Source organism: Petromyzon marinus, chromosome 26, assembly GCF_048934315.1.
Source record: "Petromyzon marinus isolate PM22_M1 ecotype Great Lakes invasive population chromosome 26, UKy_Petmar_22M1.pri1.0, whole genome shotgun sequence".
Classification (NCBI taxonomy): Eukaryota; Metazoa; Chordata; class Hyperoartia; order Petromyzontiformes; family Petromyzontidae; genus Petromyzon; species Petromyzon marinus.
In genome coordinates this window covers 4,551,162-4,578,568 of record NC_133692.1, presented here as the reverse complement: position 1 = coordinate 4,578,568, position 27,407 = coordinate 4,551,162, and the positions used below count along the sequence as shown (strand labels likewise).

At 54.6% G+C, this 27,407-nt stretch overlaps 1 protein-coding gene across 8 annotated transcripts in view; it reads left to right on the top strand.

The window, feature by feature from the left end:
• LOC116946199 (RNA binding protein fox-1 homolog 1-like) overlaps positions 1 to 27,407 on the top strand; it is a 191,884-nt gene that overhangs the window by 112,349 nt on the left and 52,128 nt on the right. For all 8 annotated transcript variants that reach the window (XM_032961166.2, XM_032961168.2, XM_076069888.1 and 5 more), the window contains exons 3-5: positions 18,329 to 18,469; positions 23,313 to 23,366; positions 26,989 to 27,081. In XM_032961166.2, the coding sequence (XP_032817057.2) occupies positions 18,329 to 18,469; positions 23,313 to 23,366; positions 26,989 to 27,081 (288 nt within the window). The remainder of the gene's footprint in view (positions 1 to 18,328; positions 18,470 to 23,312; positions 23,367 to 26,988; positions 27,082 to 27,407) is intronic.

The window sequence follows — 27,407 nt, the reverse complement described above, 5'->3', positions numbered from 1 at the left end:
GGTGGTTTAGTAGTGATGATAAGTGGTTGAGTGGAAGTGATGGGTGGTTTAGTGGTAGTTACGGGTGGTTTAGTTTTAATGTTAGGTGGTTTAGTGGTAGTTGCAGGTGATTTAGTTGAAATGTTAGGTGGTTTAGTGATAGTGATGGGTGGCTTAGTGGTAGTGATAAGTGGTTGATTGGAAGTGATGGGTGGTTTAGTGGTAGTTACAGGTGGTTTAGTGGTAATATTAGGTGGTTTAATGAGAGTGATGGGTGGTTTAATGATAGTGATGGGTGGTTTAGTGGTAGTGATGGGCGGTTTAGTGTTAGTGGATGGTTGTTCAAATGGCAATCCTATTGCATAATGGGAGTGGTGGGTGGTTGACTGGCAGTGCTGGTTGGTGTTGTAGTACTTTACAGGGGTCTCGTCTCTATCCTTGAACACATCGTTTGTCGACCTTTCTTTGGTGGTGGCTCAGGGAGGTTGACTGATCGCCTCGTAGACGCAAACGTCGTCAACAAGACCTGTCTTGTGGGTTCACCGCGGGGGACGCTGGCCTCAGAGAGGACCCTCTGAATTATTTGATGCCCATTCAACAAGGGGCACAGCGCGGTTGGCACGGTCTCTCGTGCAGGGAATGGAACGGGTGGCCCCTGCCCGATCTACCCCCACCCCGCTCTTCCTACAGCGACCCCGAGGCCCCCGTGGGCCGCGGTGCAGTTGCACCGCCTGCGCTACCCTACCCCATCGCTGCGCCGCTGCCGTTTAACCTGCGGCGGTGGCGATCACCCGACGCTGGTGACCTTTTTGCCGAATAATGGTCAGATTTAACAGAGCCCAGGAAAGTTTCGCCGATGTAATTAACGCGGATTAAATTATTGTAATAATAAACGCCCTCCCATCTCGGTTCACGTTTGCATTTTTGTTTTGAGTGCACAGCGTTCGCTTAAGTTTATTTTTTTTTCCATCTCCATCTGCCAGCGGAAACATTTTAATTGAATCACGTTTAGTAAGAGATAAGAAGTGTGTGAGAGAGAGAGACAGGGAGAAATTAGATGGGGGTCAGCGGTGTTGGTGGCTTCCCGGTTAATTTGCGGAATTAAATTTGAAACGGCCAGGCTGAATCTAGGCCATCTTGAGATGAAACGCTAGGAGTCATCTGTCACTTGAGACAAACACCCACCACGCACAGTAGCAGCAGCAGCAGCAGCGGCGGCGGCGGCAGCTCCTCTCGGCTGACGGTCTTCATCCAAAAACCATCGCGATGGATTAAACGGAAGCACGAAGTTCGCCGCGCGTCACCGCCTCTGCCCGTAATTGGCGTGGCTCTTTTGTCCGTTCCTGGTCTTTCTCTCCGCACACACACACACAAAGTCACCGCCAATTTGCAGAGTGGCAGGTGAAGGCTGCTTTTGTGTTGTGGCTGAGTGGACGCGAGAGCCCAGGGTTGGCTTAGTCCGCGTGCCCAGACCAAATATTTTACTTGCTGGCAACGCTTGAGTAGTACCAACATCCTTCAGTGGCCAAGTTTAAAACAATGAAGCGAAAACCTCGTTTGAAATAAGCATTAGCGAAAATCTTCGATTTTTAAAAAATATATAAATTGCGATTTCATATGTTTGTGGCAAAGGGGCAGGAATTTCAAGGACAATCTAAGATATTTTTTTTATTCCCATCAGTTATTTTTTGTGGAGGCTTTTCCGTGACCTACTCATCCTGCGAAGAGTGTTCGTGGCAGTGACGTCACCCTGATTGCACGTAATCGCATCGCGTGCGTACACCAAATATTTCATTGTGCAGTCAAACCAAACATGTTTCGGTGAAAACAATTAGGAATTCGCACTCTTGCGATCCATGAACATTCACCGAACATAAACCCTCATCGTATGTACGCGATCCGTCCGCTTTTTCGTATGTTTGTTGAACGTCTGTCGCACCGTACGTAGCCAACCGTGCTCAGCGGAGGTGCGGGGAAGGAAAACATTTTCCATCACGTTGGATTACACGTTGCGCAACCTGTGAGCTATGTGACACCACTTTCACCAAGGGTGGAATCGATCCGGTTTTCAGATCAAACTGAAAGAGCAACAGCAAACGAACTATCGGATCGCCCGAAATTTCATATCCAGGCCCCAAATAGGTTTTGTTTTCATCGGATTCATCCAACAAAAATATGTGAAACACATCCCAAAAGGAAAACATTTGGTCTTAGCCACTCGGACCAATGCGACCAGACACTCGCTTAATCCATAACGCGGGAAGCCAGTACATTTTGGCACAACCCGTGGTAAAAAAAAAAGAAAATCGGGTGTGGTACCACGATAGACTTGTGGTACGAGTCCTCCCCCCCACTCCTGGCGTGAAAGCGATGGGCTGGGGTTCCCCAGGTTTTCTCCGGAATTTAGTTCGTGAACGGGAGACGGGGGCCCACGTCCAAACGCAAGTCTGATCAAGTGTTGTTTTGGCTTAGGTCGCGTCAATGTAAATGTGTCGTACATGATAGGGGGGGGGGGGGTGGGGGCCCGGGGGGGGGGTGGGGGCCCTGTTGTTCTGACCCACAGATAGATTTGACATTCAGTCATTTCATCGATTCAGGATCGCCCTTTAAATAATAAATTCTATCTCGTCAGCCTTCGGTTTTTTTATCATCTATCAATCAGCTCGCGTGCGGGTGCAATTCGTGGATTATTACAATCGCAGGATTGTGAAAGAGATAGCGACAACTTGGTAGATACCTTCATGCAGCAGTTGATTGAACATGGCGGATGTTAATGATCAGGGTGGAATTTCCCACTGGATATTTTATGGAACGCCGCAACGCTAGCTTTGAGTCCGGATTATCGGCGTAAGGCACTACCACTAATAGTACAAGTTACGCCTGTCGATAACAGCCCTATGTTATTGTACGCTCCATCCCTATGGAGAGGTGGATGCACAGTAGACGCATGGACTCGCCATTGATATCCATGCGCTCTTCGCCAACGGAAACTCAATGACTCGCACGACAATCTTCTCTTCATCCCCGAGAGGACCCTGCTCCTGGGTACCCCTTGTTCACCCTAGCTATCCCCTTGCTCGACCCCACTAGCCCCGTTCAGTGCCCGGGGTTCATTTACTCACCCCCACATCCTCAACCCACCTCCCTCACCCCTCCTTTTCGCCCCTCCTGAGACCTTGCCTGACCCGCCGGGGTTTCGAGAATCCTCTTTGCTCCGGGACCTCGTCCCCATTAAACGCGACCTCTCTCCGCCGTCCTCACTTCACAGCCGCCGCGGACTCCTGCTCCTCATCCAGGCCGCCGGGGCTACTGATGATCACAAGTCACATGGCTCCCGTGTCCTGCGCTAGAGGCGCCCGCGTGTCTGAGAGAGGCGACCGCGCCAGTAACAACCATTACGACTGGCGGCATCGTGCCTGTTTCTGGTCACCTCTTGGGGGGGTTAGTGGCGTGGTGGAACAATGCGGACGCTGCTCGGAGGATCACTGATGAGCGTCTGTGTGTGGCGCGTGTGTGTGTGGTGAGTGGGGAGCGGTAGTGTAGTGGTTATTTTAATCTTTCATGCGCCTCTCCTAGGTCTGCTCACCCTACACAATGAGTAACTAGTTCGATGTGTAAACATCGCCAATGGGGAGACAAAGGCGGCCGGGCGTTACGCTAGCCACCCACCCCGTCGTGTGCCGTGCCGACCTTCATAGGTGCCATACGTGTTCGCTTGGAGCACTTACCCCAACAGTCTGTGAATATATGTGCAGCAGTTGTTTTGTGTAAGGTTGGTAGATGTGAGATGGGTGAGTGTGCGCAGATGGTTGCGTGATGATCAGTGTACGCGAAATGGCTTGGTTCGCGGTGAGTTACGTGTAGTGAGCGAGTGAGCGTGCTATCGTTGCGTGTGCGTGTGTGTGCGTTTGCATCCGGCAGACCGCACAGAGGTTCGGCTCAACACGTGAGCAGCACACCCATTGAGTCATCCGTGTGTCGAACCATAGACACCATCGCTTCATGTGCCGCAACCTCCCCAGTTTGCCCCTCACCCCCATTGGGAATCGATGCTCTTCGTGCCAATGATTATGTCCATAGGGGGATTGCGGGGCCCCAGAAAAATCTCACCGTATGGACCCCCCCGACGCCTTCAAACTAATGCCGCTGTATTACATCTGACACCGTGATGCCGAAGCGTCCACCCCCAAAGGGTGAGGCCCGGGGCAGACGCCCCGATTTGTCATCCCCTAAGGGACGGCTCTGGATGATGTTCTCCACCCCGGCAAATGACATCGACTCGAGCCTCTGTTTTTTTTTTCCCCGACGCCACATTTCTCCACCTCGTGCGCCTCCCCTCCGCCCCCTCCCTCCCTCCGCCCCTCCGCCCCCCACCCAATCCTCCTCACCCCCACCCCTCCCCACCTCCACCCAGCTCCACATCCACCTTCCTCGGACCCCTGCAGTTTCCCTGGCACATTCCCAACTCAATCCCTACGCTGCAGGCGCGAGTGACTCTCCCGCAAACCTGAACGAAGCGCAACCTCGTGCCGGTGCTTTGCGGGGGTGCATGGCGTCGGTGGGAGGTGGGGCTATGATGAAGCCAGCCACTGCGGCTGGGCTGGCGAATTCACGATTTCGGTGTCTGAGCCCAAGCCGCGGGTGTGGCGACAAGGGGGCGGTGGTGTAAATATTTCCGTCGAATCTTCTTTTTTTGCTCTCTGCTTTTGAACTTTTTTTTTAACTTGAGCGAATTTTTGGTCCTCCCCCACCCTCCTCCCGGCTGTGTGCGCTGTCGTCATTATCTCACACAGCGACGCGACCCTCCGTGCGCGAGAACGGCCCGCGGAAGTGGATTTCACAGAGCTGCACTCTGACATCTCTGAATGTGACCTCTGGTCCACAAAGACAACAAATAAGATTCCCTATGTCGCCTTCATAGACTGTTGGGGCAAGTGCTGTTAGCGAGCTCTGCCACATTATAGTGATGTCCGTGCTCTGAGCTTCTTTCGCACCAGAGGGAGGCAATCGAGCTAATTGGAGGTGCAGGGTGCATGACGGTCAAACCGATATTTTAATCAACAAACATGGAACTCATATACATTGAGAGCAGGACGATCGTTAATGCGATGGGCGATTTGTGTTTGTGTGTGCGGTCATTGGTGACCGGGCTGAAAACATTAACTCGGACAAAACTCGAGGACACGCTTTGATGACTGGCCGCTGATACCTGGACACATGTTGGGGGGACTGCGCCCCGTCTCCCCGTTCTCCTGTGACCCCCCGTTCTCCGACTCTCCCCCCCCCCCCCCTCGCGGCTGCCCCTCGTGGTATGATTTAAATGTCTATACTAACCACTTTACAAATACACCGCTGTGCCCTTCTCGTACCCGCCAACCACGAGCTGCGCAGTGGCGAGAGTACCCACGCGGGTAGAATTCACGTGACGCCACAACGCGCGGGCTCACAAGTTAACGTGCACGCGCGGGCAAAATATACGCTCGTGCGCAAACACAAGAAACCACAGCGCGCAGGCTCACCACACCACGCACCCCTCTCCGTACTTGCAGAGACAACACGACACGGTTTAATGTCTACTGGCGATTTATTCTCTGTTTAATTAGAGTTAGTCTACCCGTGTTAGTGTGGACCAGCAGGGCAGATCTAACCTATCTCTCTACGGTCTAATACTTAAGTAGCCTGTCCTCTCCCTACTCACTCTCTCTATTAGAATGTCCCCCCTTTGCCTTACCTCTCCTCTTCGTACTGACGATCCGACCTCGTTGTATTGGAAGTCGCGGAAAGACGATGCTGCATGTGGCTTTTGCTGGGAGCTGGATCCACGGCGCCGCAGTGCCATTCGGCCTGGAGGGGAGGGCGGGCCTGCCAATTCCCTGGCCCTGAGAAACCGTGGAGCACCCCCACGAGGGGGGCCCTCGGGTGAAAACTCAGGGGCAGATGACCCCCCCCCCACGAGGCCCTACGAGAGTGCGTGTGTGTGTGTGTTCGTGTGGAGGGTGGTGGGGGAAGTGCTGTGACGGCAGCCGGGTGGCTTCTCTGTCGCAGCACCCCCGTTGCCGGCACGGCTCCCACGGAGCGGCTTCGTTGTCGTGGCTCCACACACACACACCCACGAACTCCATCAGTGGCAGCTCGAAGCCAACGTAGCCACAGCTGATGCCGACTTTCTCCTGGTTCACCGATGGTGTTCGACACGATGTCCGACGTTCCACTCCACGAGCCGAAAGCTCCTTCGGGGACTGAAACGTCGGGGCATCGTGTCCAAGTGCACGCGGCACAACCACAAGAAAAAAAACACTACGGAGAGCAGCCCAGCACATCGCAACCACAACATTCTCACGACGAAGTTGATGTTTAATTATACTATGTAACACAATTTTTGTCCCTGGGTAGTAAGTGTTATTTTTTTATTGCTTACGCCTAAAAGTATGTAAAATGTCTATTAATCCCCACAAACTTTGCTTTTGTGGCCAGGACTTTACGTGAAGGAATTACACTAATGCACACGTATTCTCATTGAAAATAGGTACATTTCAAAATATCACTGTCCTGTTATCAGTGAATTATTATCATTATTTTACAATAGTGCATTCGTTCTTAACCTAGGGTGCACGCACCTCCTCTAGGTGCGAGACATGTTCAGATTTGTTTTAGGAGTTAAATAATTGAAATCGCTAATTCAGCACGGGGACCATTAGTGCATCTTCCTTTGTTTCATCAAACACCACGTATTTATTAACATTCACATTCTAAATGTTGTAACCAAAGGGATCCCAGACTGCAGTTCAGGTTAAGGACCGCTGCAATAGAGGATGAGGGCGCATTGTTGGAGATGTGAACAACGTTGAGAAACCCTGTGGCCTGACCTTGTCAAACTATATTAGGAAAAAGTTTTGCTGGCTAGCTGGAGGGTGGGTGGGTTGGTGGGAGAGAGGGAGGGAGGGTTTCCGGAGGAGGTGCTGGCTGCTACTTTGAATTAAAAGCGGGGCATCCTAAAAAAACTGAGGTGGCGGATAGAATAAGGGCAGTGCACGTGAATCAAACTTGAAATAAATGGCGAGGCTAATCGAAATGAGTCACGCTGCGATCTGCTCACGTCTCCGGCTATCACCGCCTGTGAGTACGAACCGAGCCGCGAAGCCCATCGCTTAATTGTTCTCGAAACAATAAAAATGGACCTGAGCTTTCAGCAGGGAGGGGGGGGGCTCGGCGCCCCCCCCCCTCATGCACCCTCCCCCACCCCTTCCCCCTGTGCTAAGGGGGCTGCCGTGAGAGCGAGGAGCTGGTAGCTGATGGCTCGGGCTGTGAGCGCCTGACCGTGCGCCTGATGCTGACAGCCCCACAGCATCTGATCACAGCATGGGCTTAGTGCAGGCTCTCTCTCTCTCCCAGAGCCTGCAGACACGTAGCTGCGCGCGCGTGTGTGTGTGTCTGTGTATCTGCATGTGTGTGTGTGTTGTTGTTGTTGTTGAGTGCGGTGGGGGGGGATGGTAGCGGTTAGGGCGCTGCGCTACGAACCCGGCGACCCGAGTTCTACTCCCACCTCACGTCCACCGCCGGTGACGAGTATCTGAACCGGTCCTAGGGTCTCCCCCTAGTTCGACTCCGCCTCGACCGAGTACCTGCTGCGGTGTGTAAACATCAATACGAGTGAGGCAAATGCTGCCGGGCGCGGTGCAGGTCACCCACCGCCCCGTCAAGCGTCAGCGTTGGCCTTCGTCGGTGCTCACACTCGCCAACAACACTCGCCCCATAAGTCTGTTAGAGGCTATACGGTGGAGGGGGCGGGGGGTGGAGAGTGGGGGGGACACATGCGTGCGTGTGAGTAAGTGTGTGTGTGAGTGAGTGTGTGGGTTTGTGCGAGTGGGTGTGTGTGCGAGTGTGTGTGCGTGCGAGTGTGTGTGTGCGAGTGTGTGCGTGCGAGTGTGTGTGTGTGTGTGCGAGAGTGTGTGTGTGCGAGTGTGTGTGCGTGCGAGTGTGTGTGTGCGTGCGAGTGTGTGTGTGCGAGTGTGTGTGCGTGCGAGTGTGCGTGCGAGTGTGTGTGTGCGAGTGTGTGTGCGTGCGAGTGTGTGTGTGCGTGCGAGTGTGTGTGTGCGAGTGTGTGTGCGTGCGAGTGTGTGTGTGCGAGAGTGTGTGCGATAATGTGTGTGTGTGTGCGAGTATGTGTGTGCGAGTGGGTGTGTGCGCTTATGACCGGCTCCGGTTTAACAGCAGAGGTCTCACTCCGAATCAGTCGAGCGGCAATATCTTTTCATCGGTTGCGTAACGCTGTGTGGAAGCTACCTGGTCTGTCGCTCCGCACTAAGCTTCAGGTCTTCTCGGCCACGGTCAGTCCCTCCCTTTTCTACGCTTGCGAAACGTGCACCCCCCTAATGGACCATCGTCGCCGGTTATAAACATTTAGGCTGGCCTGCCTACGATCCATCCTGGGTTTAACCAGGCTGGATTGTGTGAGGAGCTCACAAATCTTTGAAAGATCTGGGCAAGGTCCCATCGGTGAGCTCCTCCGGCATGCAAGGCTGCGTTGGCTGGGTCATGTAGCCCGCATGCCCAGCCACCGCATGCCGAAACAGCTTTTGTTCGGCCGGATCGAGGGGGCTAAACGGGCGCGGCACGGGCTAGAGAAGAGATGGAGTGATGTGGTACAGGAGGACGTGGAGCTGAGTGGACTTGCCGATGACTGGTACCAGCGGTGTCAAGATCGGCCTCTGTGGAGGAGGCTCGTGAAGGACGCTACTGGGTAGTTGGAGGCAGTCGTTCACAACAACGAGCGGAGCGCCGGGTGGCTAAAGTGCAGTAGGTTGACACAGTAGGGGGTACAGGTGGTGCATCAGCCAGTCATCTCAGTCATCTTAGTCAGTCGACCCGTGGCACTTGGGTCTGCCCCGTGACCTCCTGCCAGCGGGCGTTCGACACTTCACGTGGCCTCGAGGTGCACATAGCCTGGCACAAGCGTCGTGGTGACGTCACCGCCACTTAGTGGAGAATGGCGGTTGTTGTTGTGTGCGAGTATGTTTGTGTGCGTGTGTGTGTGCCAGTGTGTGTGTGTGCGAGTGTGTGTGTGTGCGTGTGTGTGAGTGCGTGTATGGGCGCGAGTGTGTGTGAGTGTGCGAGTGGGTGTGTGTGATGAAAGTTGCAAGCGAGAATTCCATCATCGCCTGCGGCTGGGGTTGGCATCGTCCCCCACTCCTCCGGATGTCGAGGGTAAATGGGCGAGGTTTAGGACTGTCACTCATGCAGCTGCATTGGCTGCTTTGGGAAAGCGGTCCAGACCTCCCCAGAGACCCTGGCTGACAGAGGAGGTGTTCAGGATAGTTAAGAAAAAGCGACAGGCCCGCTGTCATCGGCTACAGAATCCCACGTCAGAGAATGAGGAGGCTTACCGCAGCCTTCGCTCGGAGGTTTGGAGAGCCGTGAGGCGCTGCAAGGATGGGTGGTGGTCGCGGGTTGCTGAGGAGATGGAGTCTGCCTCACTGGCCCGCGATCACAAATCTCTATTTAACTTTATCGAAAAAGTACCCTGCAGCGCCTCACCTATTACCATCATTAGGGGAAAAACGGTGATCCAATCTCCGATCCCCAGGAACAGGTTTGCAGATTTGCTGAGCATTTCTGTGAGGTCCTGGGGGAGGGAAAATCCCTCAGCCAGGAAAACATCGTGGCACAAAGTGAGGATGACCCTGCTGAGGCTGCGGTGCCTCAAATATTGGAAGAAGTCACCTCCTGTGAGTGGCTGGCTGAGGTGCCATCTGTTGAGGAAGTACTGAAGGCGATCCGGAGTCTGAGACCAGGAAAGGCAGCGGGCAGAGATGATCTCCCAAGCGAAATGCTGAGGGAGGGTGGCGTTTGTGCACAGACTGCCCTATATGACATCATATGAACAGTCTGGACCACTGGACGGGTTCCGCAGGATTGGAAGGATGCCCTGGTGGTTCCCCTCTTTAAGAAGGGGGACCGCAAAGACTGTAACAACCAAAGGGGCATCTCACTCCTCAGTGTGCCAGGTAAGGTCCTGCCAAGGATTATTCAACATCGCCTTGCCAGGCACGCTGAGGAGAGGCTTGTGGAGCCCCAATGTGGTTTCAGGAAAAGGCGGTCTTGCACAGATGCCATATTTTCCGTCCGTCTGCTACAGCAGAGGTGTAGGGAATTCCAGCAAGACCTACATATCTGCTTTATTGACCTGGTCAAGGCCTATGATACCATCAGTAGGCCTGGGCTCTGGGTTGTTCTTCGTGTTACCTGACCCTCTGCTCACGATCATTAAGGACCTTCATGATGGTGAGCGGGCACGGGTAAAACTACGTGGCCGGGAGTCAGAGCCATTCCCTGTAGACCTTGGGGTGCGACAGGGATGTCCTCTGGCTCCCACATTATTTAACATCTATTTTGATCACGTAGTTCGTGAAGCCTTCAATAGCTGGAGCGGGGGAATCTCCATATGGTACAGATATAATGGGAGGCTGATCGATGCCCGGGTGCGGTCAAGGGATGGCTCCCTATTGCTCAACCACGTTATGTATGCCGATCATTTTGTAATAGCTGCTCATTCAGAGGAGGAGTTGGAGACGCTGCTGCTGAGACTGGAGCGTGCCACTAAGAGATGGGGCCTTACCATCAGCCCCACCAAAACTAAGCACCTGCCTGGGTATTTTGTACCATCGGACACTCCACCCCCACAACTCCCAATCAGTGATGGGGCAGTTGTGGAGAGAGTAGAGAGTTTTCCATACCTGGGCAGTGTGCTTATGACCGGCTCCAGTTTAACAGCAGAGGTCTCACTCCGAATCAGTCGAGCGGCAATATCTTTTCATCGGTTGCGTAACGCTGTGTAGAAGCTACCTGGTCTGTCGCTCCGCACTAAACTTCAGGTCTTCTCAGCCACGGTCATTCCCTCCCTTCTCTACGCTTGCGAAACGTGGACCCCCCTAATGGAACATCTTCGCCAGTTAGAAACATTTAGGCTGGCCTGCCGACGATCCATCCTGGGTTTAACCAGGCTGGATTGTGTGAGGAGCTCACAAATCCTTGAAAGATCTGGGCACAGTCCCATTGGTGAGCTCCTCCGGCAGGCAAGGCTGCGTTGGCTGGGTCATGTAGCCCGCATGCCCAGCCACCGCATGCCGAAACAGCTTTTGTTCGGCCGGATCGAGGGGGCTAAACGGGAGTGGCACGGGCTAGAGAAGAGATGGAGTGAGGTGGTACAGGAGGACGTGGAGCTGAGTGGACTTTCCGATGACTGGTACCAGCGGTGTCAAGATCAGCCTCTGTGGAGGAGGCTCGTGAAGGGCGCTACTGGGCAGTTGGAGGCAGTCGCCCTCCAACTACAACGGAGGGCGGAGGAGCGACGCTCACAACAACGAGCGGAGCACCAGGTGGCTAAAGCACAGCAGGTTGGCACAGTAGTGGGCACAGGTGGTGCATCAGCCAGTCATCTCAGTCAGTCGACCCGTGGCACCTGGGTCTGCCCTGTGACCTCCTGCCAACGGGCGTTCGACACTTCACGTGGCCTCAAGGTGCACATGGCCTGGCACAAGCGTCGTGGTAACGTCACCGCCACTTAGTGGCGAATGGCAGTTGTTGTTTTGTGTGCGAGTGTGTGTGTGCGTGTGTGTGAGTGCGAGTGTGTGCGTGAGTTTGCGAGTGTGTGTGTGTGTGTGTGCGAGTGTCTGTGTGTGCGAGTGTGTGTGTGCGAGTGTGTTTGTGAGTGTGCGAGTGGGTGTGTGAGTGTGCGAGTGGGTGTGTGTGCGAGTGTGTGTGTGCAAGTGTGTGTGTGATTGTGCGAGTGTGTGAGTGTGTGAGTGTGTCCGGCAAAACAACCCCCTACCTCCTCGCGGTGCCGGACGGGCAACTCTGTCGTGGACAGTGCTGTGGGGGGAGGTCCAATTCCGATTGGCTCCTCCCCTCATGGCATCTGTGACCACCACAGTGGCTAAACGGGGGCTCTGGACGGGTGCGAGGGGCTGGTAACTCTTTCACCTTCAAAAATTTACCACTAAACCACGTATAAAATATCTAACTAATAAGCTTGTGCCGGAGGTCCCGGGGGGACAGGCATCTATGACGTCTCCTGGCCAAACCCCAATTGGCGGAGCCAGGAGATTGAATCTCTACCCTCGGGGCTCCTCCAGAAACAACGAAAAGTCACTACGTGTGGCCACGTGGAATGTTCGAACGCTCACTGCGGAGGAGAGGCTGCCACTTCTCTGTCAGGAGCTGGACAGGTACTGCCTGGATCTCTGTGGCATTCAGGAGGTCAGGTGGACGGGTTCTGGCTCCTCCCATCATGAGGGGTGGACACTCCTCTACTCGGGGCAGCAGACTGTCAAACAACAGAGTGTGGCTATTCTTATGAACAAACGAATGAACGGGGTGTGGGAGCGTGGCGATGAGGTGTGGGAAGCTGTAAGCCCCAGGCTACTTTGGGCTCGCCTTCCCATCAATCTGAGGCGAGGAGTGGTGGTCGTGGTTACGTATGCCCCCACGGAAGACGAACATCCGTGGAGGGATGCAGGTAAAGCCGATGAGTCAGATGCCTTCTATGACCTCCTGTCACAGGTGCTGGCAAAAGTGGCCCCTCGGGATAGAGTAATCTTGTTGGGTAACTTCAATGCCCGAGTGGGTCATGATGCTGGCACCTGGTCTGGAGTGATTGGAGGGCATGGGCCAGATCAGCTCAATAACAACGGTAGGAGGCTGCTAGATTTTGTGCAGCCCATGGGCTTGTAATTACCAACACGCTGTTCCGGCATCGGCGCATCCACACAACACCATGGATGCATGCCGGGTCCAAGCAAGAACATCTGCTGGACTACATAGTGACGGACCAGCAGATGCGAGCCCATGTCCTTGACACCAGGACCTACCGTGGAGCTGATTTGCCATCTGACCATCGACTTGTCATTTGTAAGATGCACCTGCCATTCTTCTGCTCCGGTGGTGGGTGTACACCCAGGACCCCATTCCAACCTAAAGTGGCCTGGTCCCAGTTATCTGATGAAAGTTGCAAGCGAGAATTCTATCATCGCCTGCGGCTGGGGTTGGCATCGTCCCCCACTCCTCCGGATGTCGAGGGTAAATGGGCGAGGTTTAGGACTATCACTCATGCAGCTGCATTGGCTGCTTTGGGAAAGCGGTCCAGACCTCCCCAGAGACCCTGGCTGACAGAGGAGGTGTTCAGGATAGTTGAAAAAAAGCGACAGGCCCACTGTCATCGTCTACAGAATCCCACGTCAGAGAATGAGGAGGCTTACCGCAGCCTTCGCTCGGAGGTTCGGAGAGCCGTGAGGCGCTGCAAGGATGGGTGGTGGTCGCGGGTTGCTGAGGAGATGGAGTCTGCGTCAGTGGCCCGCGATCACAAATCTCTATTTAACTCCATCATGAAAGTAACCTGCAGCGCCACACCTATTACCATCATTAGGGGAAAAAACGGTGATCCAATCTCCGATCCCCAGGAACAGGTTTGCAGATTTGCTGAGCATTTCTGTGAGGTCCTGGGGGAGGGAAAATCCCTCAGCCAGGAAAACATCGTGGCACAAAGTGAGGATGACCCTGCTGAGGCTGCGGTGCCTCAAATATTGGAAGAAGTCACCCCCTGTGAGTGGCTGGCTGAGGTGTCATCTGTTGAGGAAGTAATGAAGGCGATCCGGAGTCTGAGACCAGGAAAGGCAGCGGGCAGAGATGATCTCGCAAGAGAAATGCTCAGGGAGGGTGGCGTTTGTGCGCAGACTGCCCTATATGACACCATAACAACAGTCTGGACCACTGGATGGGTTCCGCAGGATTGGAAGGATGCGCTGGTGGCCCCCCACTTTAAGAAGGGGGACCGCACAGACTGTAACAACTACAGGGGCATTTCACTCCTCAGTGTGCCAGGAAAGGTCCTGCCAAGGATTATTCAACATCGCCTTGCCAGGCACACTGAGGAGAGGCTTGCGGAGCCCCAATGCGGTTTCAGGAAAGGGCGGTCCTGCACAGATGCTATATTTTCTGTCCGTCTGCTACAGCAGAGGTGTAGGGAATTCCAACAAGACCTACATCTCTGCTTTATTGACCTGGTCAAGGCCTATGATACCATCAGTAGGCCTGGGCTCTGGGTTGTTCTTCGTGCTTTTGGAGTACCTGACCCTCTGCTCACGATCATTAAGGACCTTCATGATGGTGAGCGGGCACGGGTAAAACTACGTAGCCGGGAGTCAGAGCCATTCCCTGTACACCTTGGGGTGTGTGGAAGCTACCTGGTCTGTCACTCCGCACTAAGCTTCAGGTCTTCTCGGCCACGGTCATTCCCTCCCTTCTCTACACTTGCGAAACGTGGACCCCCCTAATGGAACATCTTCGCCGGTTAGAAACATTTAGGCTGGCCTGCCTACGATCCATCCTGGGTTTAACCAGGCTGGATTGTGTGAGGAGCTCACAAATCCTTGAAAGATCTGGGCACGGTCCCATCGGTGAACTCCTCTTTCAGGCAAGGCTGCGTTGGCTGGGTCATGTAGCCCGCATGCCCAACCACCGCATGCCGAAACAGCTTTTGTTCGGCCGGATCGAGGGGGCTAAACGGACGCGGCACGGGCTAGAGAAGAGATGGAGTGATGTGGTACAGGAGGACGTGGACCTGAGTGGACTTGCCGATGACTGGTACCAGCGGTGTCAAGATCGGCCTCTGTGGAGGAGGCTCGTGAAGGACGCTACTGGGCAGTTGGAGGTAGTCGCCCTCCAACAACAACGGAGGGCGGAGGAGCGACGCTCACAACAACGAGCGGAGCGCCGGGTGGCTAAAGCACAGCAGGTTGGCACAGTAGGGGGCACAGGTGGTGCATCAGCCAGTCATCTCAGTCAGTCGACCCGTGGCACCTCGGTCTGCCCCGTGACCTCCTGCCGGCGGGCGTTCGACACTCCACGTTGCCTCAAGGTGCACATGGCCTGGCACAAGCGTCGTGGTGACGTCACCGCCACTTAGTGGCGAATGGCGGTTGTTGTTGTTGTGTGTGCGAGTGTGTGTGTGCGAGTGTGTGCGTGGGTGTGTGAGTGTGTGTGTGAGTGTGTGTGCGGTGACATCGCGGCTTTCTGTGTGCTGCTGGCGGCTCGGCTGTGGAGAGACTCGCGGCGCGGGTCTCGCGTTGCTCGCCGTTAAACGTCACTCCGTGTCATCGCACACCCCCCCCCCCCCCCGTGTATTTGCCAAAGCTCCTCGGCTCTCTCTGTGTCTTTCTCTCTCTCTCTCGGGCACCCTAATTATCCCCGCCGCGTTGTACGTGTTGCGTAACGGCGCGTGTGCACGCTGCGTGTTCCTGTTTCGTGATCGTGCGTGGATTTTGGTGTAGTTGCTGTGGCGGTGGTGCAGCGGCTCGCGACCTTGCGCGATGAATCCGGCGACCCGAGGTCGATTTTCGCTCACGGCCAATACCGGTGACGATTAATTGAACCGGTCCTGGGCATCTTCCTAGGCCGACTCAGACGCTAATGAGTACCTGGTGCGGTGTGGAGTAAACGTCGCAACTCGGGAGACAAAGGCGGTCGGGCGTGGTGCTGGCCACCCACTCCGAGCTGATCGTAGCACCGCGGCCCGGCCTTCATTCATCGGTGCTCGCTGAAACAGCTCTCGCACCCGCAGCCCGTTAAAGGCTACCCGAGACATATTTGTCTTTCTTTGTACATGTGGGTTTATTATTATTATTTGTGTGTGTGTGTGTTTAATATCTGTTATAACTCTCTCCCCGTTGCACGCCTCTCCTGCGCCCCGGCCTCCACAAACCAATATCGCCTCCCCCCCACCACCCTTTGCCTATTCGCTTCCCTACCTCGCTCTCTTCTCACCGCCGTCAGATTGTTCCACTGTGGCGAGGAGGCGGCCGGGGTGCGACAGGGGCCAACCCCAACCCATCTCCCTGGGCAAGAATTTGTTCGAGCGATTAAACTTCCAGACAGGGTATTCACCCTCCTGGGCGCTCATCAGCAGTCATGTGTGCGAAAGAAATACTGCCAGTTTAGCAGATAGTATTAGTGTTGGCAAGTAACCGGTATTGGTCAATGTTATTGGTAAGTGGCTTCCCTTTACACTGTGGGCAGTCAGTCTATAAAACAACGCGATAAAACTCATATCGTATACAACCTCATCCGATAACTTTGATAACTTCACTCGATTCAAGGGTAAAACTTGTACATCCACGCACTTGCTTTCCATGTGTTCATCATCATCACCATCATCACTAACATCATCATCACCATCATCATCATCACCATCATCATCATCACCAACATCATCATCACCAACATTATCACCAACATCATCATCACCACCATAATCATCACCAACATTATCATCACCATCATCATCACCAACATCATCATCATCACCAATATTATCACCAACATCATCATCACCATAATAATCACCATCGTCATCACCATCATCACCATGATCATGTTCACCGAATATATTTTGGTTTTCTATTCTATATTATACCGATCAAAGGTGCATGTTTAGGGGTGCACGCACATAACGAATGGCTTTGACTCCAAACTATTGCGGCTCGGACTTAAACGAGAAGGCGACGCTGCGTGTAAACATCCTCGCTAGGGAGATAAAGAAGGCCTGGCCCACGCCACCTGCTCGCGAACAGCACCCGCCCCACGTGCAGATTCATCATCATGCATTTATTCACGTGTTTATTTTAAACTCGATATCAGTCTGCCACGTGGTCACATTTTACGAGTTTGTTTCCGCTTGTTCACTCGGGAGAGATTCACTCGACGATTGTTTTCAGCAGGATTCTGACAAATTCTTGTCACATTAGTGGGGTGGTGGGTGGGGGCGGTGGTGCAGTGTTGCTACTGTGTTTGTGACCCCAGCTGTATGCTTGTTCAACTTCTTTCGCACCGTACGTAGGCAACCCGGCGAATCGGCGGTCGAGCACGATTGTTGATATGTAGGTTTTTTTTTTACGTTGGGATGTTTTCACCGATACCAGACACATTGCAACGTTTTCGCTGTGCGAGGAAATCGAACAAATGTGGATGAAAACCTACGCAGAAGGGGGGAGGTTGGGAGAGAGAATGTACAAACTCCACACCACGCAAAGTTTCCCGAGTCCGGAGTCGAACCCGGCCGCGTGTTGCTGTGAGACATAAGTGTCATCAATGCATCCCGCTGCCGTCCACCATAGCGCCCCTCCACCCCTCCTCCTCATCCAGCAGTGAATTGGCAAATGCACGCGTTCATGAAGATGCGTGTTCTCTCAGTGAGTGATGGCGCAGCGGTAGCGCAGCGGTTAGCGCTGCTACTGCCCTACGAACCCGACAACCCGAGTTCGATTCCCGTTCGCGGCTAACGCCAGTGGCGATTATCTGAACCGGTCCAGGGCCTCAAATGAGCACCTGGTGCGGTGTGTAAACATCGCCACGAGGGAGACAAAGGCGACCGGGCGTGGTGTTGGCCACTAACCTTCTTGCGTGCCGTGCCGGCCTCCATAGGTGCTGTCAAAAGCTATCTGGTGGGTCTTTGTCTGTGTGTGTGTTTGTAGCGGTGGGTTCGATTCGACACCCGGCGAGGTGGGTACAATTCTCGCAAGTGGTGATGTCGGGCATGACAATAGTGGAGTGGTTTCGGTGGTCTTGATGATGATTACGGTGGTGGTGTAGAATCAGCCGTAGTAGCCGGGCGTGATGCTGGCCACCCACCCTCTCGTGTACCTTGTCCGGCTTTCGTAGGCGCTCGCTAACAACACTTGCCCCAACAGTCTGTTCAGGCTATACGGGGGATCTTTGTGTTGAGTGAGTGTGAGTGAGAGAGGGAGAGTGCCCATATGTCATCGCCTCTCAGTCCCATTCAATCGTCTCTAGTCAGTCATACTTATTTTTAAGTTGACATTTCCTTCGGTTTCTTCGTCCAACACCCCCCCCCCCCAAAACCGTCGTCCCCCTCCACTTTAACCCCAAACCCAAGCCTCGCTCTGGCTTCTGTAACCTTCATCGATGCCCCTTCTGCTCTTGCCCCACCCCCTCTCCCTTCCTCTCCCCCTCCTCTCCCCCTTCTCTCCTCCTCCTCTCCCCCTCCTCTCCCCCACTTCCTCACTTTCTCTATCCTCTTCCCTCGCCCTTTCTCATCCCTTCCCTTCCAAGCTACTTTCCTCTCGGCCTCCCTTCTTCCTCTCCTCTCGCCTGATCCCATCCTCTCCCTGCTCCTCCCTACCACTCCTCGTCTCTCCTCTCCCACCACCTCCCCTCCTTCTCTCTCCCCTTCCCTCTCCTCTCTCTGCTGCTCCCTCCTCCTCTTCTCCCCTACTCCCCACCATCTCTCCCTCCTCCCTCTCTCCCCTACCCCCCCCACCCCCCACTCCCATTCAAACAGACGGAAGAGACTGAATGCTCCCCCCTACACCACCCAGCCGCCCTAGGGGAGGGAGGAGAGATGAAGCCTCAGCCCAAGCGCCTGCACATCTCCAACATCCCTTTCCGCTTCCGAGACCCCGACCTCCGGCAGATGTTTGGGGTCAGTATCCCCGACTCGGTGAATATTTTATTTCTGTCGTTCTGTCGCGAAAGGTTTCAGCGAGCGCCGGTCGGTGTCGATGGCGTGGCAGGGGTAGCGGAAAGAATCTAAACTGAATGTTTTTTTTTGTTATTTCATCAGGTAAGGGCACACTGAGCTACATAGCTACGTTTCATTTCGTTGAGCTATCACAAATGATAGCTCAACGAAGTGGCTTATTATCACGTGGACATTCACGACATCGAAAATAAACTCTGAACGCGTGACGTCCATTCTAAATGTGGAGGGGGAAAAAAACGGAGGTCCCCGGAGAAAAATCCACGCAGTGACCACGGGGAGAGAGACACGAAAACGCCAATTATAGAGCGGACGTCAAGGTCGGGATCGAACCCGCCTCCTCCTTGCATGCCAGCCGAGGTTGTTAACATCTCGCCACCGTAAGTGAGAGCCGGAGGACAGGGAGGGAACGGACAGAGCGAAGAGCGATCACGGCACGTGAGCAGGAGAACAAGCAGAGCTTCGCGGCAGGGATGGGGGTCACGGTTATGGTTGGGGTCAAAGGGTCGAGTTCATGGCTGGGCCTTGGTGTTGGTCTATGGGCGTGGATAGGGCGGTGGTTGGGTCTCGCTGAGCAGTGCGGCTCGCGGTGGAGTCAGTGTGCGTCCCGCTTGCAGTCGCTGTGCTTGCGTCTCGAGAGTTCAGGGAGCGGTGGCCACGTGGATTAGTGCACAGCGCTGTAGACACGAGCCACCTGAGTTCGATACGCGACCCTGCGCTGTTATCAGGTATGATATCGGAACCCGTTCTAGGCCGCCACGCCACTCCCTTCACCAATCCGCACTGACCAGCGTGGTGAAGTTTGGTCAAACATCACCCCCCGCCCCCCCCCCATGACTGACACAGCTTTGTGCCGGCAGCATTCATCATGCAGAATTGACAAGGGGGGTGGAGGGGGGGGCTGGGCGACTTGTATTCACAAGTCTGTCCTGGCCCCGCATTGCAATGCATGGTCCTTTAACACAGCTGTTCAATTCTCACGTCCAATGTCGCAGTGCAATCCACTCCTGATTTTGGTTACCTGCCCTTTCTGGTGCCCGCGCTCGAGGGGAGCCCCCCCCCTCTCCAGACCCCCCCCCCCCACCGCCACCCCAGGTACACGCGCAAACCTTTGCGGACGCGGAAACTGATTCATTTTGCGGAGTTCACTTTTTTGTTCTTTCACTATTTGGACGACAACGCAAAGGCGCGGACACCCACAGAGAGAGAGAGAGGCGAACAGCCAACAAGTCGTCTGGAGAACGCGATCTCGCCGCAGCCACAGCCACCCCCTCCCCAGCCCTGTCGCTTCATCGTTCGCCGCTTTCGTGGAGAGTGCGGAACGGCAAACGTGATCAGGGCGGCTCCGGACCGACCTGGGGCAGCGGGGAGCGCGTGGCCGCCCAATAGAAGAGTTTTCCCAGCGCTATGCAAAGGCAATCAGAACGCATTCCATTTAGAACAATGCCTAACGAAACGAAGAGATGGATACTATTGTCGCCAGTCTACTGCAAGGGGTTACGCGAGCGAGCTAGCGAGGGAGGATGTGCCAGGGGTCGCCTCTTCCCCCCTCTCTCTCTAAGTCATCGTCATCATCATTTACTTGATTCTCAGGAGAGCGCCGCGCTGAGTTGTAGCGCTCTTTACCAAGAGGCCCCTGACACATCGTTTGCGTTTATTTATTCATTTGACGATGCTATCAGGCCAAGGAACGATTATGTGTGTTTATTATTCACTTTGTGGGAGCGAACCGGAACAGCTCGAGAAAACCCGCGCCCCGCGCGAGGGCGAAAAACTCAATCTCCCACCGTGCAGATGGACACAGATGGCAATTAGTCCACTTGCTGTACCGTTTTCACCCGGCGAGCCAGGGGCATGGCTCCTCCTCGACGCCCACGGGAAGGGAACTTCGAAATATCCGTGCAGTGATCCAACACCAACCCTCGCCGCTTGCCACCACTGCCCGGCAAGGCCACCGTGGCGATACGGATTGCACAGGCGTTTGGAGGCTGTTTCTGTACGTCTCACCGACATATCGTGTGGGTTGTGACGAGCGTTGCCGTTCGGCACGAAGTCCGAGGTTTCGCTCCGCGTGCCGGGAGCGTCTGCAAGAAGCGAATTCGGTTCCACCCATGAAAGATACAAGCCTTTGCTCTACCCTCATGCCCTGTCGATCAACGGGGGAGATTCAATGTGCACGTTAATTCGTACGCTAGCACGAGGCTGTCATGATTAACATCCATTTCACAAAGGAGACCTTGGGTGGAAGGGAGGCCTTTGGGGGTGCAAGTGAGACCTGGGATGCAAGCAAGCCGAAAATGCACATTCTGTAGAAAATCGGTGCAGGAAAATACGCGAGCCGATCGTTAAAACGAGGGTGTCCAACTTCCGCAACTCAGCGAGAGACGATTGATAGACGTGAAAGTGCGCACAGAAAATCAAACGCGGAGGTGCGCGCTTCGAAGTCCTGCAACCGCCAGACGGCACGAGGAGCGGGGAGCGCTCGCCAGCGGCGAGAAACGTGGAAGTTACCTGCCGATGGTGGCCGATGGTCGAGACTGGCGATGGAGCGGCAGCCGGAGGAGGGAACGAGTCACGGTCACGTGAAACGGACCCTAGCGGGAGATGGATATCTCCCTTCGTGGGGCCTTCTTCCAGCGCGCGTTGTCAAGCGCCGCTTTTTAAATGAACTGGGAGTTCCGAATCGACCCCGGAGCTCGCGACCAGCTACCGGGAGCACAATTGGACGAAGACAAAAGCCCCCCCTCCCATCAAATTGGCGAAATGGACAAAGCAGCAGCGTGAGCCGCGATGGATGAGTTTTCGCAACGTTTTGAAGAACGAGGATGGCGATGAGGACCCCGTGTGTGTGAGTGTGTGTATGTGTGTGTGTGTGAGTTAGTCTGTGAGTGTATGTGAGAGTGTGTATGTGTGAGTGTATGTGAGAGTGTGTGAGTTAGTGTGTGAGTTAGTGTGTGAGTGTGTGTGAGTTAGTGTGTGAGTGTGTGTGAGTTAGTGTGTGAGTGTGTGTGAGTTAGTCTGTGAGTGTATGTGAGAGTGTGTATGTGTGAGTGTATGTGAGTGTGTGAGTGTGTGTGAGTTAGTCTGTGAGTGTATGTGAGAGTGTGTGAGTGCGTGTGTGTGAGTGTGTGAGTTAGTCTGTGAGTTTATGTGAGAGTGTGTATGTGTGAGTGTATGTGAGTGTGTGTGAGCTAGTGTGTGAGTGTGTGTGAGTGTGTGTGAGTTAGTCTGTGAGTGTATGTGAGAGTGTGTGAGTGCGTGTGTGTGAGTGTGTGAGTTAATCTGTGAGTGTATGTGAGAGTGTGTGAGTTAGTGTGAGTGCGTGTGTGTGAGTGTGTGTGAGTTAGGCTGTGAGTGTATGTGAGAGTGTGTGAGTTAGTGTGAGTGCGTGTGTGTGTGTTTGTGCGTGTGTGTGTGTTTGTGTGAGTAGCCAACACTAGTGAGGATTATCTGAAGCGGTCCTGGGCCTCCCTTAGGTCGACTCAACCTCAAATGAGTACCTGGTGCGATGTGTAAACATCGCCACTAGGGAGACAAAGGCAGCCGGGCGTGGAGCTGGTCCCCAACCCCTTCGTGTGCTGTGCCGGCCTTCATAGGTTCCCTCTTACAACACTTTCCCTAAGTCTGTTCAGGCTATACGGGGGATCTTTGTCTTGTGTGTGAGTGAGTGTATTTGTGAGTGAGTTAGTGTGCGTGAGAGTGTCCGAGTGAGTGTGCGTGTTGGTGAATGTGTGAGTGAGTGAGTGTCAGTGCGTGTGTGTGTGTCAATTTGGGGAGCGGTAGTGGTGCGGTTAGCACGCTGCACTACAACCCCGGGGATCTGAGTTTAATTCCCGCTCGCGGCCAACACCAGTGACGAACATCTGAACCCAGTCCCGGGCCTACCCTAGGTAGATTCAGCCAAAAATGTCTAACTGGTGCCACGCGTAAACATCGCCACTGGGGAGACAAAGGCGATCGGGCGTGGTTCTGGCCACACCACCACCTCGTGTGCGATGCCTGCCTTCAATGGTGCTCGCTAACGGCGCTTACCCCAACAGTCTGTTAGGGCTACACGGGTGGAGGAGGGTGGGTAGGGGAGTAGGGGACCGCGGTGGCCATCACAGAGGCCACCGGTGGGGAGGTGGGGTGGGTAGAGGGGGGTGGTGCAGATGTTCACCAGCGGGGGTGGGGGGGGGGGTCATCTCGTTATTAAGGCCGCCGCGGTCGGGGTCTGGGGCAGATGATTAAAGGTCACGCAACCGGGAGCGTGATATTGCATTGCGTTCCCCCACTCCGCGCTTATTGCGCCGTCGCCACGGAGGGTGCGGACGGAGGTGGCTGGGATGGTTGCGAGTGGCGCGTTATTATATCCTGGACTCTTTTAATGGGATGGGGGGGGGGTGGGGGGGGGCGCTAGCTCCTAACTGGGAGCGCTCGCTCGCTCGCTCGGCCGTTACGCCGCGTTGCCGTCGCTGTGCCGTTGTTTCGGGCGCTGGAATTGGTTTTTTGAGCTGTGGTGGTGGTGGTGGTGGTGTTGTTGTTGTTGTTTTGGCCAAAATAGTTGCGAGAAATAGGGGGCCGGAAAAATATTCCCGTCGAAAATTATTGTGAGGAATGAGTGACACCCCCCCCCCCCCCTCCTCCTCCTTCTCCTGCAGGAGCACGCTCCGGAATTCCGAGCTCCAGCTAAGGGTTCGCCAAAGCCGGGTTCGTGTAAAATGTGTTGTTGTTGTTGTTTGTGTAGTTGTTGTTTGTGATCTCATCGTCTGGCGATTTTTTGTTTTTTGTTGTTGTGGACGTGCAGCAATTTGGGAAAATCTTGGACGTGGAAATCATCTTCAACGAGAGGGGTTCCAAGGTGGGTGAGCCACGCGCCACACGGCGAACAATCAGGAGCGACCCGACCGCTGGAAACAGCCCCGGGTCTGACTCAGCCTATAAAATGAGCACCCGGTGCGGCGTGTGGACGTCATCACTGGGGGAGACAAAGGCGGTCGAGCGTGACGTTGGTCACCCAACCACCGCGCGTGCCGTTCCGGCCTTCATAGGTGCTCGCTAACAGCACTTGCCCCAACAGACTGCTAAGGCTATACGGGCATCTTTGTATTTTGCGCGCGTGAGTGTGCGCATGTGTGTCACGACCGTCACGAGCGCCGCGAGTGAAAGACGCAGGAGCGAACGTGACTGATGATGATGATGACGATGATGATTGTGACGACGACGACGGCGATGATGATGATGATGGAAACCAATCACGCGGCCAGGTGTTCCGCAAGCGGCGGAGAACAAAGTGGAAACGACATCTCATAAATGAAGTGACATCTCATAAATGCTGCATGGGGTTTTTACTAAATTAGCGCGGCACCTGCGGAGCTCCCTCCCCATCACCCCCCGTGGGTGCGCCGAGTCTCAGAGTGGCGTTCACGACCACATGTGGTTGTGGTTGTTGTGGTGGTGGTGGTGGTGGCAGAGATGTTGATGGTGATGTTGGTGTTGGTGGTTGGGGTGGTGGCGATGGGTCTGATGGTGAACGTGGCGATGATGGTAGTGGTGGTTGATGGTGGTGATGATAGTGGTCGTGATTTTGGTGCTGATGGTGGCATTGTTGATGGTGTTCATGATGATAATTGTGGTGATTATAGCGGTGATGGTAGTGGTGGTTTGGTGGTGGTGGTGGTGGTGATAGAGGAAGCATAAGCAGTGGTGATGCTGTTAGTAGTGATTGTGATGATGGTGGTGGTGATAGTTGTGGTAGTGGTGGTGATGATGATGGTGGTGAGCATCGTGGTGGTGGTGATAATTGTGGTGGTCATGATGATGGTGATGATCGTGCTGATGGTGGTGGTGGTGTTAGTGGTAATGTTGCTTATGATGACGAGGTTGAAGGTAGTGTTGTTGGCCGTAATGGCGGTATTGGTGATGATTGTGGTCATGGCAGTGGTCGTGGCGATGGTGTTGATGGTGGTTATGATGGTAGTGGTGGTGATGATGATAGTGGAGGCAATAATAGTGCTATTAGTAGTGGCAGTCGTGATGGGCGTGGTACTAGTCGGAATGGTGATGCTGGTGATGATGATGATGGTGGTGATTGTGATGATGATGGTGGCGGTGGTGGTGGCGGTATAGGAGGCGGAGGGAGGGAGGGATAGGTGGCATGGGAACGCTGTTAATTTTCCTGCAAATCAATCATTTTCCTGTGGGAACCTCTCTTTCTGATGAGTCGTTCCACTGCTGCTGCATGGGGGACCAAGGCAATTGTGCGGACCAACAAAAAAATATACAATCATAAAATTGGTGGGGTGGGAGGTAGTGGGAGGGGGCCTTCTGTTCATTACCACCGCCTCCTCCTGCTTCATCCCCCCCCCCCCCACCACATCTCAGTCGCTCCTTCCCCCCGGCGGTCCCGCTCGTCTCACCGTGCCCCCCCCCCAACGCCACCCCCCCGCCCCCACCTGTTTCATGGCGTTTTCTGTTGCTGTGAGAATTCATTTACAAATACTGCATGCCCACGCACGCACCCCACACGCACATGCATGACGCACCCCACACGCACACACACACACGCACACATACACGCGCGCGCACTACCACGCGCACGAAACGCACCACGCGCACCAGTCCGCAATGAATCCCGCACTCACCGCCCCACTGCTGGGCCTCTCCAAACGCTTTAGATTCCCACTCTCGTTGAATGCAAAGAATAGATCCTGGGATCTTGCCGCACCCCCCAGTGCACACAGCCCCCGCTTGCCACCTGTCCTGGATTCCCCAGGACCTTCCTCTGTTTGCGGGAGCTGTCCTGGGAAATATCCCCCCCCCCCCCGGCCCATCGCAATAAGACTTGGAGAGACGGACATCTCAGCACGTCTCATTCCCGGACGACGTCGTGTTTTCTTTCCCAATCGTGAATTTCGGGGCCTCCGTAACGCTCGTAACTCGGAGAGTAGCGGGATGAAAGGGTGAGCTGTGGAGGGAGGGATACGCTAGACATCCCCAGGAAAAAAAGAAAAACTTTCTCCATTAAAATAAAATCTCTTGTCTCTAATCTCTCATCATTTTCCCCCTCGCTCTCCTAAATAGTTCTGTTCTTTTGAGTGATAATTGAAGTAAAGGGGTTGCCGGAGGTAGCAGGAGTTTTGCCAATCAATGATAAATTTGCACAGAAAGACCGAGAGAGAGATAGGGGGAAGGAGAGAGAGAGAGAGAGAAGGGGAGTGGAGGTGAGTGCCGGTGCGAGTGTAGGCAGTGGTGGGAATCTTTCGCGTGCAAATAAATCACAGGGCCACGCTGCACCGCGGTGCGCACACCGTGAGAACTGCCCAGGACTCCGTGTGATTGGTTGGGGCTGGGGAAAGACCCCGTGAGGAGTTCAACTGTCAACAGCACAACAAGGCGCCGCTCGCCTATAGCACGGAGCAACCGCGTGCGTCGTTTGCACGAGCACTGGGGAGAACTGGGTACCGGGCCGTGCCAATTCAGGAACGGCGCAGAAACAGTTCCTGTCCAGTGGCGCGCAGCCGCACTGTGGAACGACTGGGGGACGTGTGCCACTCCACTATGCCTCCCGGTGTGCTATTGGTCACCCATGGATCGGTGATCGGTCAGCATCGAGGAGATGGAGCGATTGAGGACGTGAGCTCGTGTGTGCGGGTGCTTCGATAGATTATTGCATCGCACGACCGCAAGAGATGGCGGCTGCTCGTTGGGACCTTCATCCAGAAGTAGATTGACCATGGCTGCTGTTGATGATATTAAATATTAATCGCGGCAGCCGAAACCTGTGGATTACGGAATTATGCAGTCCACGGCACAATTACCCAACAACAGCCCCCCCCCCCCCACCGAGTCCCTCCGGCCTCACGCCACCGCGAGACAATGCCGCGGCGTTGACTTCTTACACCAACCTGCCCCCTACCCCCCTCTCTACCCGTCCCCGTCGATATTTCTTTCTCTGCCGCCGCTGCCTTGACCGCGCGCGAGTCATTCATCATCGCGCTGATCAGATGGTGGGAACGTGTTGCGCGTCAGAGCCCGTGGGCACGAGCGACGCCTCGCGCGTTCAGAGTCACGGACGCGTGCGCGCCGTGCCAGGCGAGGTCGTGTCCGCGTGGAGCTTTTGTCTTGGTGCGCGCTTGGGGAGCGGCGGCGCAGCGGTTAGCGCGCTGCGCCGAGCGAACCCCGGGGCCACCTCGAGTTCGATTGCCGCACGCGGCCCACCAACACCAACGGCGACTATCTGAAGCGGTCCTGGACCTCCCCTAGCTCAACTCTGGTTTACGTATCAGTACTTAGCGCGGGGTACATAAAACATGGGCACTGGGGAGACAAAGGCGGCCGGGAGTGGAGTTGTAAACCCACCCCATTCGTGTTCCGTCCGGGTCTCAATAGGTGCTCGCGAACAGCACTCGCTCCAAGAGTTTGTTGAAGGCTATACGGAGCATCTTTGTCCGTGTGTGTGTGTGTGTGCGCGTGCAATCCAGGGCTTCGGCTTCGTGACATTTGAGAACAGCGGGGACGCGGAGCGGGCGAGAGAGAAGCTACATGGCAGCATCGTGGAGGGAAGGAAAATCGAGGTGCTGCCACCACTCCACTCCACGCAAAAAACTCCACGTTTTAGTTGTAGCTGTTGTTGTTGTTTCTTATTTCTATTTCAAACGTATTTTGTTCGCTTATAAGTGCTTTTGGAAATACATTACAATGTTTTGTTGTTTGGCACGAGTGTATTATCGGGCTATGAAGAAGGGCCATTGGGCAAAAAGTCGCAGATTTTATTTATTCATTTTAAGGCCACCACTGTTGTTGACGAATGTCGATTATTTTTTTTTTATCCGGCGGTTACGCAACCCAGAGGTAGCGCGCTTTCGCTGGTTCTGTTGCAGAGGCTCAACGGTTCGAATCC